The sequence below is a fragment of the Peromyscus californicus genome, unplaced genomic scaffold (genome assembly GCF_007827085.1).
Source record: "Peromyscus californicus insignis strain IS unplaced genomic scaffold, ASM782708v3 Scaffold_22__1_contigs__length_63687245, whole genome shotgun sequence".
Taxonomy (NCBI): Eukaryota; Metazoa; Chordata; class Mammalia; order Rodentia; family Cricetidae; genus Peromyscus; species Peromyscus californicus.
In genome coordinates, this window is record NW_026294525.1 from 9,849,575 (window position 1) to 9,867,743 (window position 18,169).

Consider the following 18,169-nt stretch of genomic DNA (forward strand, 5'->3'; position numbering starts at 1 on the left):
TGAGTTTATCTTTTCCACTTGTTATTTCTAACTCTGCAGCACAAAATGCATACTTAACAGGCACAGGCAAAATTAATAACACCCCAGTTACAATAATTTAACCAAACTCTACTATTTTTCTGGTGTATTTAAGTGGTGTTTAAAAAAAAAAAGGTAGGAAAACATTTATGATTTGATTTTTTTGATTACGTTTACTTATTTGTGTGGGAGGGAGGTACACACACGGAGGTCAGGAGACAACCACGAGAGTTCTTCCCTTCCAATGTGTGGTCCCTGGATCAAATTCAGGCTGTCAAGCTTGGCGGCAAGGGCCTTTACCAACCGAACCACCTTACCAGCACAACCATGATTATTATAAATAATAATAAAGCCAAATTGAAGCCAATTGTTAGTTCTTCCTTAAAAACATTTTTTTAATGGTCCAACAAAATCAGTTGGGGGCTTCCATCTGAATAAATGAGCCTGCACCCTTCCCCACAAAATGCTCATAAAAAGTCTAAATATTGTATGAGACATTGTATGGGCCTCTTTCACATCTGTGGTTTGTAGTTCCCAAGTGCTCAACATCTGGCATTTTCACTTCTGGGTGAGAGAAAAGGCATTCTGGTCCATCAGTTCCCCCACTCGCTCCTGGAGGACATTAACCAGCTCCGCAATGACAAAGACATGTGTGTCATCAATGTCTTGAATGATGAACTTCTTCCCCAAGGCATTGGACTCATCCAAGTACAGCAAGAACTGCTTCATGGCAGGGTCACTGCAGAGACAAACACAGATTATAGGACGTCCTGTGGTCACCCACACCACCAAGACTGGAGCAATCACACTTGTACACGATGAATTTTTAAGATGATTTTTAAAGTTCGGAACTATTATCCGATGTCTCATTTTCTCTCAGCTTAAAGTATTAATGATTTGTAGCCATGACTTCACGTTAGAAGTCGAGTTAGGACAACTGTAAGAGAAAGGCACAAGAAGAGAAACCATGGCTATCCCTCTGCAGTTTAACGGGGCCTGGAACTACAGCTCCCTTAACTGACTGAAAAAGCAATGTCCAGACTCACGGACAGCACAGGGAGAAACAAAAAGGGCAGGAGAGGCAGTTCTAGGAGCCCATGGCGGGGACAAAGCCAGTGGAACAGGCTTCTTCCAGATGGTTGATGGACAGAGAAAGGGCCCGCCCACAGGACAGGAAGTCAGAGGCCTTGCTTCTCAGACTCACTTGTCCTCTGCCTATATAAATGGGGTAAGGGAGGAAGGAGCAGAGGGTGGGAGGGAGAGGGGGCTGGCAAAGATCCTTAGTGTAGTATGGTGCCCTAGAACCAAGCTGCTTCCTCCTTTCCCAGCAAACACGGCACCACAGGGACTCGTGGTGACCTTGGCCGCACTTCACTCTCCAAGCCCTTCTGTCCTCGACTGTCTTTGGTTCTACAAGGATCTCAAAACAGCCTATGAAAACCACACACTGTTTTCTTGAGGAATGTGCTTCTCACAGTGGGATGAATAGTTGGTTTGTAAACTCAATCAGTTCTAAATGTAATACAGTAATAAGCATAAATGGGAGGTCATAAAAATAATAAAATTGACATCTAAGTGAAGTGTAGTATTTTGCTATTGTGTAAGCTCAATGCATTCACAGCTGACGCCAATTACTCTCAATAATTCCCTTCTAAGAGGTGTTAAAAACAGCACTGGCTAAATGGTTATAACACCTAGTATCTCTACATTTTTCTAAATGAAATGAATTTACATAATTCAGTGAAGAGCTAAACCACTGGACCCAAGGAGTGCTGTGGCACTCCCCTCAGGGCTGAACCATGCTGCCAATGTTTTTTTTGTTTTTGTTTTTGTTTTTCGAGACAGGGTTTCTCTGTGTAGCTTTGCGCCTTTCCTGGGACTTACTTGGTAGCCCAGGCTGGCCTCGAACTCACAGAGATCCGCCTGGCTCTGCCTCCCGAGTGCTGGGATTAAAGGCGTGCGCCACCACCGCCCGGCGATGCTGCCAATGTTTTAAAAACGTTTGCCGATGGCATGTTATCCCTCTAGCTCAGCTGTATCTTGTAATATCTTCACTGTAAGCCTTCCTGCCTTTCCCACATCCCAGTCTGGATTCACTGTTGCAGAGACCCAGAGGGCACTGGCCTCGGAAAGTCTCGGAAAGATTGTTTAAGGGACATTTGTTATGAAATGTAGAAAGCTTGGAATATTGTAATCTGAAGCCAGGGGTAGGGGTAGTGGGGTGGTGGTGGTGCAAGCCTTCAGTCCCAGCAGTGGGAGGCAGAGGCAGGAGGGTTTCTGAGTTACAGGACAGCCTGGTCTACAGAGCGAGTTCCAGGACAGACAGGACTACACAGAGAAACCCTGTCTTGAAAAAAACCAAACCTAAAACCAAAGGTGGGGGGAGGAAGAATATTCTAATCCAAATAAAGGACTGCTTTTTTTTTTTTTTTAAGTAGAGGGAAGGCTCTGGGAGAAACCTACCAGCAAAGGAACTTTATAAGGACTCATAACCCAGTGATTATGTCCATATTCGGTTGAGATCCTGGGATCAGGAATATTAAATAGGAAAAACATTCTCTGCCCTGGAAATGTAAAGGGCAGACATGATCAATCTGTCATCGATAAACACTGCTCCCAGCGCACTGTAAGTACGGTGTGAGGACTGGGGCGTGTTGCTCGGTGGCAGAGCATCTGTGTGGAGGGTCAAGCTCCAGCACCACAAACAGAGCCGGACTGTGAAAAGCACAGAGAGTACCACGGTGAGCTCAAATGATGCAGTCAGCTGTGAAACAAACAGAAAATTTTACTGCCCAACCGTATCAGCACCCTTCACCTAGCAGAACGACAAGTGTGGCTTTGTGAATGGAAGCCATCCTTGCAGTAACACTTAGCCAACTGGCATGTATTTCTTGAAAATTTCTATCCCTTGGTGAGGAGGGAATGAAAACAGGCTCTCCAGTCAGAGTCCAAGATGTGAGGGACGCGGGAGAGGCTGAAGGTTTCTGGGTACCAACAACGCGGAAAAGCAGGCATAAAAGACACAGTGAGGTATCACAGCAGACTGTAAGGGCAGCGGGAGTGGTGATGGTGGGGGTGACGTGGCAGAGACAGAACATTCAGGGTTACAGAGTTAACCAGACACAAAAACATTTCATTTCCAAAACCACTTTTTAAATTTAAGTTTTCCCAACCTGAGATTTCAGTTTGGAGTCCAGCAAACTGCAGGCACTGGATAAATATGTCAGTCAGTTCTTAAGAGAAAGAAAGTAGCGGGATCCACAGCTCCTCACATCCCAGCCAGGGTTTACAGCTGCAGACACACAGCCCTAAGTGACAACAGCCTTAGCTTACACATGGGAAGCCTCACTTCAATCCTCCTATCTATGTCTCTCCCTGTAGTGACAGAAAGGCTAAGAGAACATCTTGGGATTTAGGCTGAGGTCACAAAATCTGATTCACTTCCCTTAACAGGATCTGCTCAGTACACACATATATGGATGTTTACATTTTCGTCACAAATGTGTAGGCACTGTTCTGGTTGCTTTGGAAACGTGGCCCTACTAAGGAAGTAAAGGTTGACAAGTCAAATACTGTCAAAGAAGAACAGACTGCTCCTCACGTACACTAAAAGCTTCTAAGCCAGGCTGTAAGTGTTGGCTCGTTTCACACTACACAGTCCTCCAGTTCGTTATTTATTGTATAGTCAAGTAGCTCAGTTTCCACCTCCCTCACAAACTGTCTGAGGCAGCGCCAAACCTACTGGTAACTGCACACCAGAGGTCAATTTCAGCACCTAGAACTGAACATCGAGAGGCTGGGTGCATGTCTGCTTCAGTCTCCATAACTGCCTTGGTTGGCTATTTAAGAAAATGCTAGGTGTGAACCTGGGGGTGATGGCGGGTCCCCAAAGAGATACTTTCACTAATCTCATCTTGCCATAAAAGTACAAATTTTCAAGTATTTAAATAATTCAGCCTTAAGAGATGTTTTTCTTTGTTTTGAGGGGGTAGGGTGGGAGGGAGCTCAGGACTGAATCACATAAAGCACAAGCTGGCTCGCTGAGCTGTACCTCCAGGCTCCTGGCCTTATACCGTGCTCTAAGATAAACCCTGGGAGGAAGGAATCTTAATACAACCAGACGCTTTGATATTTAAGTTCATCAAAGGCAGAACTAAATGGCCGCCATTAATAGTCTGGCTTAACTGCTTTACTGTGGGCCACGTAAGATTTGATTTAAGAGGTTGCTGTTTTGGATTAAGATCCTACACAGATCAGGCTAAAAATAAAATGCAATCGCTCATGCTTAGTTTCCAAGTCACTAAGCTAGAACAACCCTTTATCTGATCTGCAGAGAAAACAGAATTAGTGATGTGACAGATTTCTCCAACAGGCCTGTTCTGACATGATAATTAAGCTGCTTGGCTTAATCTATGCAAAACACCACCCTCCTCCAGTTAGCCAGTTATTTTTCTATGGTTCTCACTTTCCTTATTTTCAGGTGTAGGTTCTTGGGCTGGCGTGCAGCTAATGGCAGCAATGGTGAAGGATGCACAAAGCCTTGGGTTCTGCAATTGCTAAGAATTCTTCAAATCACAGAGAAGGAAAAAAAAATGTTACAGTAAGCTCTGCAGTCTCAGGGGTGCACTGGGGGTGGGGTGGGAGGGGTGGGGTCGAGCAACCTATCCCTGATGATGAGGGATTGTACCCCAACGTGGTATGTAATCCACCACTTCATGAAAACAACTCTCTATGCCCCCAGTATTCACCTCATCCGACACCTCCTGGTTCAGCCCTAATACCTTCCTGAACTCTTTCCTGTTCTAGATTCCCTCCTACCTCAACAGTTGGTGGTTTTTTAAACTGAATCTTAGAATCTCATCTTCCCAAAGTCTAAATCTGCACTATTTCTATGGTAGCCCATGTTACTAAAGAGCATTTGATATGCTGTAAAAATAAAAGATACTGGACTTTGAAGATATTCTTTAAGACTTAATACATGGGGCTGGAGAGAAGATTTTGTGGTTAAGAGCACTTGTTGCTCTTGCAGAGGACCCAGGTTCAGTTCCCAGCACCCATATGGTGGCTTACAACCTGTTTCTATCTCCAGACCCAATGCCCTCTTCTGATCACCTCAGGCACCAGGCACAGATAGAGGCATCACTCATACACATAAAATAAAAATAACGACTGACTTGGGCTATCTGGGTTAAATACTTCGCCCGTTTCACTTCACTTTAATGTAGTTACTAGAAAATTTAAGACTATGTATGTCGCTTAAACTTTATTTCTACTGGCCAGTGCTGCTCCAAATGCTGCAGGTTTCCTGGGATTTGACCTTGCTCCTCCCTCAGTTTTGCCCTCACAGTAAAAGCACCACCACCTACACAATGACTCACAATATGGAAACAGAAAAAGAGACAGCAGCATTTTCGACAAAGGGAGCACGTGTCCAGAGAGCAGGGCTTTCAAACAGCCAAGGGAAAGATGGACAGAGTTCAAGCCTCAGCAGGAAGGGACAAAAGGCCTGTAGTTTAGGTTACTTTGAGGTACTCAGCTCTACAAACTATTGTGGCTTCTTGCTTCTCCTCTGGAAGCTATGCTAAGGAGTTTAAAAAACCTGCTCCAATTGGCTCTCATTTCTTTCCAAGGAGCACATTCTGTAGCGGCAAGGACTTAATCAAGTTCCTGTATCATTTTATTTTTTACTCTTCTAAGTTTTTTTTCTTTTTCTTTTTTTTTTTTCAGAGCTGAGGACCGAACCCAGGGCCTTGCACTTGCTAGGCAAGCACTCTACCACTGAGCTAAATCCCCAGCCCATATTTTTTACTTTTCAAAGAGGTTTCACTATACAGCCTTGGCAGGCCTGAAACTCACTATGTAGACCAGGCTGGCCTTGAACTCCTAAGAGATTGGCCTGCTTCTATTTCCTGAGAGCTGGGACTAAAGCCTGCCCTACCTTCCTGAATTCTTCTAAACTTTAATCTAGGCAAGTACTGATGGTCTGAGAATAAAGTTTCTCTAATCAAGGCCAATCTAATACACATGTCTCTGATCAAAAACTGTTGGAAATAATGCTAATTACATTAATTTAAAAGACAATAAAATGTAACATCAGTGAGAAAACTTAGCAACAAAGTCTGTCCCACTCATAAGAAATTCAAGTTGAAGCCTTGATTTCATTTATATCAACAAAACAAAATTTTGGAAACGGCATATATACATAACAAGATCCAATGTGTAAATTTAAAACTCATGAAGTTTTAAAACTACAAACCATTCTATAAGCACTCCTTTCAAGACGTTGACCATCTTTTCCCAGGCAGACGGTGCAGATGACCTCAAGAATGCTAAAATAAATAAATTTAATTTAATTTTAAAAGGATAAAGTGACATAAAATCCAAAAATTTCAACCTACTTTGGGGATTTACATTTGAAATAAAATAAAAAATTAAATGTCAGTATTAAAAAGCTAACATTGACATAACAGATATTCCCATTTTTACCAATGCTAAAGCAGATTACTTGGAATATTAATAAAGCACAAATCTTACTTGCAAAAAAATTCTAGCCGGGCGGTGGTGGTGCATGCCTTTAATCCCAGCACTTGGGAGGCAGAGGCAGGCGGATCTCTGTGAGTTCGAGGCTAGACTGGTCTATGGAGAGAGTTCCAGGACAGGCTCCAAAACTACACAGAGAAATCCTGTCTCGACCCCGTCCCCCTAAAACAAAACAAAAACAAATTCTACTCATGGCTAATTGATCCTTAAAAAGTAAGCTCCAAGCCCGTTGCGGGTGGTGCACGCTCTCCCCCCCCCCCCCCCCCCACCATCCAGGACTACATAGAGACCGGGACTCAGAACAACAAAAAAGCTCCATTCCAAATCCAGGAGCCCAACACAAATTATATAGGTTCATTACTCAAATGTTTTCTTTTTATATCCAGGAGAACGATATAAAGGCAAGATTCCGGGGAGGGCAGAAATTACAAAATGGTAGTTCTGAAAAGGGCCTCAAAAATCACAGTGATCCACCACCTTATTTTACCGATGAGACCAAGTACCTCATCAAAGTAGGTAATTTTAATTTACAAACATCCTGATCTCCAGATCAATAAACTGCATCCTCCAAAGATCTGCATCGGAAGGTCCCTGAGTGAGAGCCAACCTAAAGATCCCTTTAGTGTCTACACCCAGGCAGGAAAACCGTGACACAATGCGTGACGGCCCCGCGGCCCCCACATCACAGGCCTCAGGAAGGGTGCGGGACTCCGACCCGCCCACAGGCCCGGGAGGCTCCGTGTCTTTCCTCCTCCTCCTCCCCTCCTTTTTTCCGAGGAGCCCCCACGCAACCTACTTCTTCCAAGCCGCTCAGAGCCTGCAGGGTTCCTCCGCCCACACGCCCAGGAACCGTCGTGGCGTCGCCGACCCACTGCGCCTGCGCCGCGCGTCATCGCGCCCGCGACACTCTAGTGGGTGGGGCGATTCTCTGGGGGCGGGGCCAAGCGCTCGGGGGCGGGATCACGTGCCTACAGCCGCCGGGCCAGGGCGCAGGTCACAAGTGGCGGCGGAGGGTGGGCTGTGCAGTCGGCTGTGTCCACCGGGAGCGGAGTCCAGGCGCTGGCAGGTAGGACGGGCGGGCGGGCGAGCGGGCTTGTGGGCGGGCAAGGGCGTCCCTGCAGCTGAGGGCGGGGAGGACCGTAGCCCTGCACGGACACGGCTCCCCGTGAGGTCGCGCGGCCTCGGAGGGACCCGGTGACCTGCCGCGGCCCTTAGGGCCTGATTCTGGCCCTTTTCTTGAATGAATGATCGCTGCGCTTCTCTGGTTGCTCCTGAGGCTTGGAGGACAGCACCTGCGTGCAGGTGAACCCTCCAGGGCTCTGTAATCTCATGAGCCACACCTGCGTCTTTCAGGCCACATCTTGCACGTCTTTGACCTCGGAGACTGATTAGTTGGAAAGCTGATAGGTTTCTAAACCCAGTAACCGTCATTTTAAGGTGAAGGCCTCCAGAAGGTTCTGAAGTTAATCCCATTCCCAAATTCTGATCTGTAGGCTTTTTATTATTTTTAATAATTAATTAATTTTTAAATTTTATTTGCTTTGGTATTTTGCCTGCATGTATATCTATCTATCTGTGAGGGTGTATGTCTGTGGGAGGGTGTCGGATCCTGGAGTTAGAGACAGTTGTTAGCTGCCATGTGGGTGCTGGGAATTGAACCCGGGTCGTTTTAACACCTAGCCGTCTCTCCAGCCCCTGATCTGTAGTCTTAATGGAGCTGTGTTCTCAGCAGTTGAGGCAGGAGGTTGTTGTAGCTTCTTGGTCGTTATATTCCCACATTTAAACTCATGCTGACTTTTACTTCACACACGTCTCCTCCCTCTAACCAGCCTCGCTCGCTCGCTCGCTCGCTCGCCCGCCCTTCCACTTATTTCCCTCTCTCCGTTCCTCAAATTGGTTTTTAAAATTTTTTATTGAGTTTATTTATGTGTGTAGGTTGAGGTGGCATGCATGTGCCAGAGGGCACAGGTGGAGAGGTCGGAGGACAGTTTGAAGGAGTTGGTTCTCTTCCAGCATGTGGATCCATGAGATGGACCTCAGTTCACCAGGCTTGGCAACCCTGGTCCCTCAAACATTTTCCTGCTGTACCCACTCTTTTAAAATCGCCCCAAGTTTACTCTTCCCAAGTGTCTTTACTTTCTTTCTGCCGCAGTGGTAATTCCCAGAGTTCTTTTAAACAGATAGCAACACAGTGACTCTAAAGTTAGGGAGAAGTGGCAGGAATCTCAAGGAGCTCATCCTCAGAAGGAAGAGCAAGCTGGGCATGATGCCTGAAGCTTAGAATTCTGTCTCCCTGGACGCGGAGGCAGCAGAATCCTGAGTTGGAAGCCAGCCTGGGCTACATAGCAAGGTCCTGTCTCAAAGATATGAAAGGATCAAAGCTGGAGCCTTTATGTGACCTGGCTTCGAGACTTGGTGTTCATAGCCAAGCTTGCACCTTCCTGTGCTGCTTATTGGGATAGAGAAATAGGTCAGCAGGGTGGGATGGAGTCCAGAAACAGGCCCATGTTACATAGAGTTAGTTAACTTTTGAATAAGGCACTGAGCTATTTCGTTGGTGAGAAGAACATTGTTTCAACATTTTATTGGAACTGTTGGATCTCTATATAGAAAACAGTTCACTTATCATCAAAATACATAAAAATTTAACTGGGCAGCAGTTAAGATCACTGGCTGCTCTTACAAACGACCCATTTTTGTTTCCCACCACCCACATGTTGGCTCACAATCATCCATAGTTTCAGTTACAGGGGATCTGATTACTCCCTCTTCTGGCCTCCAAGGTCACTGCACACGTGTGGTACATGTACACACATGTAGGCAAAGCCCTCATACATATAAATTAAATCTTGAGAAAATTAACTTGGAATGGACCATAGACTTAAACATAAAATATATCACAAAACTGTCTTAGAATTGTAAGAAAAGATGACATGATGTAGGCAATGTTTTTTAGGGGGGGTTGTTTTTGTTTTTGTTTTTACAGACGGTTTCTCTGTGTAACAGCTCTGGCTATCCTGGAACTTGCTTTGTAGACCATGTTGGCCTCAAACTCACAGAGACTGCCCTGCCTCTGCTTCTGAGTGCTAGGATTAAAGGTGCGCACCACCACAGGCACACAGTGGTTTTTCAGGATGTAAAATTCAATAACCACAAAAGAGAAGAAATTGATAAGATAGAGTCTATCAAAGATGCTCATCAAAATGTGGTTTTAAGGAAATAGTCAAGTCACAGACTTGGAGAGGATAGTTGCAGTGTGTCTCTACATACATTTGATAGAAGACTTACTTCCAGCATATATAAAGAACTGATAGCCAACTTAAGCAGGCAAAAGACGTGAAGAGATAATTCAACAAAAGAATATATGAATGGCTAACGTGCACTTGAAAAGATGCTCAGCATGGTTTTCTGGAAATTTCATAGTGAATGATAGTGAGATCTGTAGTGTGCCTACCAAGCAAGCATCAGCAAGCATGTTGGACAGCTGGAACCCTTTGCTTTGTTGGGTGCAATATAAAATGTTGCAAATGTGCTCAAAAACATTGAACATTGTTTTCTGACCCAGCAATCTCGATCCTGGGGCATTTATTGAATAAATATGAAAACATGTCTCCAAAAACTTGTTTCACAATGCTCAGAGGAGCTTATGGTAGGCAGAATGCTGCTGCCCCTCCCCCCCCCAAATGCACATGCCACATTGCCCGGAACCTGTGATTATATTTTATGTAGATAGCAAAAGGCATTTCAAAAGCGGAACTAGGTTTACAGACTTTGAATAGATTTTTTAACATAAAAATGATCCTTACTTAGTTTTATACAGGTATATAATAATGTATTTGATCATATTTACTCCTCATCACCCTCTCTTATTCCCTTTAGGTACCAGTTTCCCTGATTAGTGTTAGCAGGCTCCATATTGGCTTTCTCTGTCTCCATTCCCCCTCTTCCCATCTCACTATGCTGACCTGCCTGGCTAGCCTGGAACTCTATGTAGCCCAGGCTGGCCTTGAACTCACAGAGATCCACCTGCCTCTGCCTCCTGAGTGCTGGGATTAAAGGTGTGTGCCACAATGCCTGGCTTAAATCTGTTTTAAAACAACTACAAATTTGGCATACTATTACTTGGCATTGTATAACTGACAGCATCACGTGACAGAGTCAGTTCGGAACCCTGCAGTGGCCCCTCTTCCCTACTCTCAGTAGAACGTGTTGACAAAACCAGTAAGAGGAAACCGGAGAAGCACTCAAAACTAGTTCCCCCAGCCTGGCAATGATGGCACACACCTTTAATTCCAGCACTCAGGAGGCAGAGGCAGGCAAATCTCTCTGAGTTCGAGGCCAGCCTGGTCTACACAGCAAGTTCTAGGACAGCCAAGGCTACACAGAGAAACCCTGTCTCAAAAAACCAATAAAAGTAAAAAATGAATTTCCCCAGTAGACATTTGTAGAGCACTCTGCCTGTTCTTTCCAAGTACATCTGGGACAGTCGTCAAAATAGAACCCGTTCCGTGCTTTAGCATAGACCCAGGCAAGATTGGAAAGGGTTGAATTTATTGAAGCCTGCTCTTAACCACAGTGGAATTAAGCTAGAAATAATACGGACATCCGGAGAAATCCAAACTGTTTGAGAATTAATCCCACTCTTTATGGGTTGGCTGAGCTTTGATGGGATAGTCTTGAAGGACTGTATTCCAGGAAATAGGCTGAAAAATGTCTTCCCATGACACCAAGGAAACAGTGTGAAACTTGGTTTTTACCAGTAGCATAAATAAGTGGACCTTATGTGCATGCAGGGGTGTGACTGTCAATGTCAAGTGACTTTAATCACCCTCCACCTTATTTTAAGAAAATTTGTATCACTATTTTATTTATCATTTGTGTGTGAGGGGTGGGTATGTGTGCTGCAGGACCTGCGTAAAGATTGATGACATGCAGTTCATTCTCTTTCCACTGTGTGCATCCCGGGGATCCACTTGGGCTTGGTGGCAGGCACTTTCTCTTCACTGAAGGATCTCCTTGGTGACATCTTAGTTTTTGAGACAAGGTTTCTCTCCAAACCTGGAGTTGACCAATTTGGCTAGACTTGCTGGCAGCCAGCAAGTCCCAGGAAACCTCCTGTTGCTTCCACAGCACTGGGATCCTAGGCACATGCTGCTGCCCAGGCTTGTAACACACCTCCAAACTCAGGTCCTCATTCTTTCCTTACAAACATTTTACTGGCTGAACCATCTCTAGAGACTTGGAAATTAAAACTCTTGAAGTCCAGCTTTTGAGCCTGACGGTTGTAAGTGTCTGTGATAGTTTGTGGAGATATTTCACACTGCATACAGATCAGAGGACACAGGACTCTCACAGGAAACAGCCCACAGAGATGAGCTCTTAATCAAAGATGATAAACCCTGAGTCAAACATACCACCACAAGGGCTAGGCAGCCCTAACTGCTAGAAATAGAGTTCCAACACAGAGACTTAGATTTGCAAAAAGTGCTCAGGAGGCAGAGGCAGGTGGATCTTGGAGTTGGAGGCTAGCCTGGTCTACATAGTGAGTTCCAGGACATCCAGGGCTATGTAGAGAGACCCTGTCTAAAAAAAAAAAATTATAAAATGTAAAGGAATATTTAGAAATGGTACATTAGCTCCTTGCAACATCACATACCATCCTGAGACCTAATGGCCCAAACTGCCATTTATGACTCAGCCATCAGCAGATCCGTAGGGTCGGTCGGGCTGGTTACACCGGAGTGGCCTCGCTTGCCTGGCGGTTAGTGCTGCCTGTTGGCTGGCATTTGCCGGCTGGCTGCCTTAGTGGGAATTTGCTGCTTCTCTCCACGGCTGCTGGGCCTTCGTTTATCAAGAGCAAACATGCATTATATATGCTTGTGATCTCTAAAGGATGTTTAAAAACATTAAATGTCCATGTTGGGGTTCTGCTTAATAGCTTGATTTTTCCTGATTTCCCATTAATTACGACTCAGAATTGAACACAACTCAAAGAATAATGAAAGTGCCAGCAAACTGTATCCTAGTAAAGTCTGGTTTAATTTCCGGGGTGGAGCCCTTAGTTGAGATGTTTTTTCTTAGTTTTGAGTAATCTAACTGCGGGCAACCCACTGTGATAGTGACATGTCCTTAGGGTCAGAAGAAAGAGTTTGAAGTGTATACCAAATTACTCTTGTTACATTACTTTCCTGCACCGGATGTCTCTTGTGATAGTGATATGTCCTTAGAGTCAGAAAAAAGGTTTTGTTTCTTTGTTTTTTGTTTTTGTTTTTGTTTTGCCAAGACAGGGTTTCTCTCTGTAGTTTTGGTGCCTGTCCTGGATCTTGCTCTGTAGACCAGGCTGGCCTGGAACTCAGATCTGCTTGGCTCTGCTGCCCGGGTGCTGGGATTAAAGGCGTGCGCCACCACCGCCCGGCAGAAAAAAGGGTTTTAAGTGTATACCCAGTCACCCTTGTCACATTTCTGTCCTACACAGGATGCCCCTTGGTGCCTATTGTATCATCTGCTGCAGAAGAATAGGAACCTCTGCTCCCCGTTTAAAACGTCACACGTCCTGGAGAAATATCCGTGAGTACGGTTCAAGGAACACCATTTTCTAGTAGACATATTGATGGGATTGTGGCCACTCTCCTGGAGTTCATTACAACACTAACGGCCCATTCTGAATCTCACTTGCCTATGTCCTCTGTACTGATGGTTCACACTACATTTGTGAGCCCAGAGCCACACAAGATCCTTCTTCTCAGGAACTCTTAGCCCCCCTTGTTTGTCCTGTCAATTCCTGCTCACTTTTCCAAACTTAAGTGCCATGCGTTCTCATTCAGCACATGCATACTAAGCCCTTGCAGAGCCAGGTACCTCGACTAGGTTCTGGGGGTACAGTGCTGAGCAAGGAGGACCTTCTCCTTGCCCTATGGAGGCGTGGGGTCTTCTCTGTCTGCCCCACATTGATGCCTGGCACCTTAGGCCAGGGTGGAGCCACCGTTTGCCGTTTAGTAGAATCAGTGTGGAACTCGTTTAATTGTCTGGCTTCTCCCATGGACTAAGCTCGGAGAGCAGTGTCTTCATTATTCTGTCCCATTGCTTATTGTCACCTATGTCATGCAGGAGGTGTTCCCACAGTGTTTGTTGAATAGAAGGATGACATAACATGCCTCCCCTGAGCCCTGATTCTTTTATTTGTATAACAAGTGCAGAATGTTGGAGTACACTGTGAAGATGTGTCTTTGCCATGGCACCTTCTGATTGGTTTAATAATGAGTTGAATGGCCAGTAGCTAGGCAGGAGAGGATAGGCGGCATTTCTGGGGAGAAGGAGGAAGAGGAAAAGGAATCTAGGTGTGCAGGAGATGCCGGGGAGACCCTGAAGAGGTTGGACATATGGTACAGAGTAGAGGTAACCAAACCTCGTGGCAGAACATAGATTTAAAAAGCAGGTTAATTTAAGTTATAAGAGCTAGTGGGATAAGCCTAAGCTAATGGCCAAGCTTTCATAATTAAGTCTCCATGTCATTATTTGGGGGCTGGTGATCCAAAGATAGTCTGACAACAAAGCCAGCTACAAACAAGGCTGGCCTTGCTCATCCTTCATTTATTGACAACATGTATTGACTCTGTACCAGGTGCTGTTTTTAGCTCTGAAGTTACAGTGTTGAGTAAGATGAAGTCCCTGTCCTCAAGCCATTTCCTTTGAAGCTTTAAGATAGACCATTGGAGTTGGGTATGGTGGTGGAGTATGCCTTTAATGCAAGCGTTCAGGAGAGAAAGGCCAGCCCCAAACACAGAGAGCAGGCTAGCTGGGATTACGTAGTTAGACCCCGTCTCTCCAAACAGAACTAAACAAAAATATGTTGGGCTGGCAAGGTGACTCAGCGGATAAGAACGGTTCCCGTGCAAGTGTGAAGACCTGAATTCAAATTCCCAGAACCCATCTAAGTAAAAAGCTGAGTGTAATACATGCACCTGTACCTCCAACACTGAGGAGTGTGGGGCAGAGATAAGGTCACTGGGGATTTCTGGCTGCCAGCCTAGCTCCCAGGTCTGTGAGAGGTCCTGTCTCAATGGAATAAAGTAAAGAACATAGAGAATGATAGATGTCCTCCAGTGGCCTCCGTCACCATGCATGGGCATGTGCACCTGTACATGAGAGAAGGCATGCATTCGCACACGCGTGCGTGCACGCACACACACACACACACACACACACACACACACACACACACACACACGTGTTTACAGTAGATGTTTTCGGAATTCTAGGGAATTCCGATCCTGAATTTTCCATATAAAGATAAGCAGGAGCAGCAAAGCACGCCCTCTGCTTTCCTTCTCTCAGCGTTCGCAGTGTAGCAACCTTGAGAACATTGCGTTTACCTCTAGTGAGGGAGAAAAGGAGGGACGGTAGGAAGAGTGCAAGGAAACATTCCAGGAGGTGTCGCAGGAATCTTAAAGGGTCTTATTAATAAGATCAAACCTGGAGCCAGATATTGGGGTGAAGCTGGAAGATCAAAGAAGCAGAACAAGCCACAGCTACCTCACCTGGCCAGTTCCTCAGCTGATCCTGTTTCCTCAGACTGGAAGCCTCTGTGTCCTCATCCCAATGGCTCTCAGCTGAACTGTGCTGCTAGAAGCCTGAAAGCTTAACCAGCCAAATGCTTCTAGTTTCTGGTCTCCATGCCTTATATACCTTTCTGTTTTTGCCATCACTCCCTGGGATTAAAGGCTCACTTCTTGGGATTAAAGGCGTGTGTCATCATGCCTGGCTGTTTCCAATGTGGCCTTGAACTCACAGAGATCCAGAGATATTTCTGCCTCTGGAATGCTAGGATTAAAGGCGTGTGCTACCACTGCCTAACCTCTATGTTTAATATTGTGGCTGTTCTGTCTCTGACCCCAGATAAGTTTATTAGCGTGCACAGTATTTTGGGGACTACAATACCACCACAAGGAGGCTGGAATGTAGCTTGGGAAGAGCATGTGCTCACACGCACAGACCCTGTGTCTGATGCCCAGTGTTGAGAGGCACACTGAAAGGCCAGCAAGAAGCCACAGGTGGTAGCATTAGAGAAGAAAACACTGGATGCTCCCTGAATCTCCATGTTGAAGGCCAGAAGACACCAGAGGGCCATCTTGGAATCAGAACTGTCCCAGAGAGTTGCAGGCAGGAAGCCCTGTGTCTTACCTCTGCAGACCTCCTCATCCCTGTTCTTGACCTACCGTGAAGGCCCATGAGTTCCTGGGGGAAGTGTCTCCCTTCTAGATCTCCATGTGTGTCTGACTTGAGTGGCCAGCCTTCCCACTCAGCAGTCTAGGATTTGAATATTTTGCAATGGGTGTGTACTGAATAGGCAACTTTCTGCTAATAAGATTTAAAAATAGATATTTAAAATGTTTCCAAGGTCCAAACAAAAATTTACACTCTTGTTGCGTATATTTTAAATGGGGCCTTGTGATCTCTGGTGCTTCAGCTACCACGTACACTGTGATTATTTGGAGGAAAAGTCATTTTAATGTTTCTACTCGACAGAGAGTCCCTCTATAGTGGCTGGGAAGCTTGGTGACCCTCCTAGTGATCACGCTCAGTGCAAGGCTGTGACCCTACATTGTACTCAGTATATCCCTTGTGACTTAGTTTGAGGGAACAGAACAGGAGCTTGAAGGATGAGTGTGGAAGCCATAAGCATAAATCATACATTTTCCTCAGTGCTGCCATGTATTATAGTGGCTGATAATAAATATAATATGTAATGTAATGTATTACCTATATAACAAGAATACAATTTTTGACCCAGTTATACACAAAAGGTTTACACTGTTGCCTATTTCTTGTCATACTTTAAAAATGAAATCACGTTGCCTTTTCCTCTTTCTTTTTGAAGGGAATATAATAAGAGTCACTGGATCCCTCCTTTTAGGGTAAGTGTCAGTGAACAGTTAATGGCTTCATGATGCTACTGTTGGAAATCTTAGCAGAAGTGACTTGTAGATGGCATGTCAGAAGGTTGAACATGCCTTTGTAGAGGAACATATGTGTACGTATTTATAAGACGTGTAGGGGCATTGCATGTAGTACATTCACACTAAGAGTGCCCTAAGTGTCCATTTGCAGGGGAGTGGGTAAATAAGTTGTGGTAAGTGTGTTTACGTCATGAGGGAACAGTATGTACAGACGACAGTGTGGGTGAGTCACACAAACACAGTCTGAACAGAAGAACACATCTAGCCCGAGTCCGTTCACACGAAGCTCAAAATCAGGCCAAACAGAACACTGTTGTTTAAGGATGTACACACAAGTGGCAGACACATGATGCAAAGCGATGACATGATTACTGCTACCGATCAGCCGTGAAAGAATGAGAGAGAACGCACTGTGGACTTTGGGGCACCGCTAACCTTCTATTTCTTCCTTGGATATAATCATGCAGCTATTTGCTGTTATTTTAAACTGAGATGAATGTGTACACATATGTCCCTGTGTGTGCATATACATGTAAAATGACACTTGTGTGCTACTGTATGCTGTGTTTCCTAGTAAAATAGAAAACAGTTCACTGTGAAAAGCTCTTGAGTCATATTTAGATCCCAATTTATGATGTTTTTTTGTTTCTTTTTAGGGGCTCTTTATTTCTTACATATGAAGTTCTGGCCCTGAAAAAGTCTTTAACGTTAGACACTCAGGTGGTGGAAAGAGAAAAAATGAAGTCTTACATCTATGTGCACACCGTTCCCATGGACAAGGCAGAAAATCGTGGTAAGATACCTCCATCCTTCTAAAAGGGAAGCTAGCTATTACATGTGGAAGTGGGTCTGTTTAGAGAACCGTGCTGACAGGGTAAGCTCAGCCTTCTGGAAGAGTCAGCAGAGCCAGGCTCCTGAGTGTCTTAGTCACTGTTCTGTTGTGGTGAGAAGAGGCTGTGGCCAAGACAGCGCTTATACAAGGAAGCATTTGACTGGGGGCTTACAATTTCAGATCATCCTGGCAGGGAGCCGAGAGCTACATCCTGATCCAGAGACAGGTGGAGAGACTGGGCCTGGCATGGGCTTTTGAAACCTTAAAGACCACCCCCAGTGACACACTGCCTCCAACAAGGCCACACTTCCTAATCCTTTCCAATAGTTCCATACCCTGGTGACTAAGCATTCAAATACATGAGCCTATGGGGACCACTGTTATTCAAGCCACCACACCAAGCATTAACTAATGGCCAGATTTGGGGCTTCTGTGTTTCCCCAGGTCTTCAGCTCCTTTAGAACAAAGTAAGAACTGGCTAAAGCCCTTGTGTCTGACCCCGAGTTCCTTCTTCATTGAGGGTCATCAGTTCAGTTTGGCAAGTACAAATGTTTGTTTTGTCAATTAGCTCAGAGTCCATCATGCTGTAGGGGTTAACTCATGCAGTCGAACTCATGAAACACATTGAGAGATAAGAATTCACCGTATTTATTGCTGCCATCTGTCACAAAGACTGAGTGGTCTGTCCATGCTGGTTAGGACATCCCCTTCTCAAGGTAGAGGTTGCTTGCAGGCCTCTTGGTTACTTGATAGATGTGGTAGTTTAGCTCAGAAGAGAGTCTTTCCCTTAGCTCTGGGCAGCCTGGTGAGCCCCCACCCTACC

General features: G+C 45.2%; 2 protein-coding genes across 4 annotated transcripts in view; one reads left to right on the forward strand and one right to left on the reverse strand.

Annotated features, from left to right (window-relative positions):
• On the reverse strand, positions 1 to 7,472 carry Gtf2h5 (general transcription factor IIH subunit 5). Of its 3 annotated transcripts, none has more exons than XM_052750900.1 (3): positions 7,355 to 7,472; positions 6,275 to 6,347; positions 1 to 757 (listed from the first exon to the last, which is right to left on the reverse strand). In XM_052750900.1, exons 1-3 carry the CDS (start codon positions 7,449 to 7,451, stop codon positions 577 to 579), a joined length of 351 nt encoding a protein of 116 aa, XP_052606860.1. In that variant the 5' UTR covers positions 7,452 to 7,472; the 3' UTR covers positions 1 to 576. The 3 variants fall into 3 exon arrangements, with proteins under 3 accessions (XP_052606860.1, XP_052606861.1, XP_052606862.1); XM_052750901.1 differs by lacking the exon at positions 7,355 to 7,472 and adding an exon at positions 7,062 to 7,080; XM_052750902.1 differs by lacking the exon at positions 7,355 to 7,472 and adding an exon at positions 6,553 to 6,666.
• A 38-nt stretch (positions 7,473 to 7,510) lies between these two features.
• Serac1 (serine active site containing 1) overlaps positions 7,511 to 18,169 on the forward strand; it is a 48,117-nt gene continuing 37,458 nt past the window's right edge. Inside the window, 4 exon segments of the mRNA XM_052750899.1 lie at positions 7,511 to 7,624; positions 13,034 to 13,125; positions 16,436 to 16,472; positions 17,171 to 17,307. Coding sequence (XP_052606859.1) covers positions 13,035 to 13,125; positions 16,436 to 16,472; positions 17,171 to 17,307 — 265 coding nt within the window. The 5' untranslated portion in view covers positions 7,511 to 7,624; position 13,034.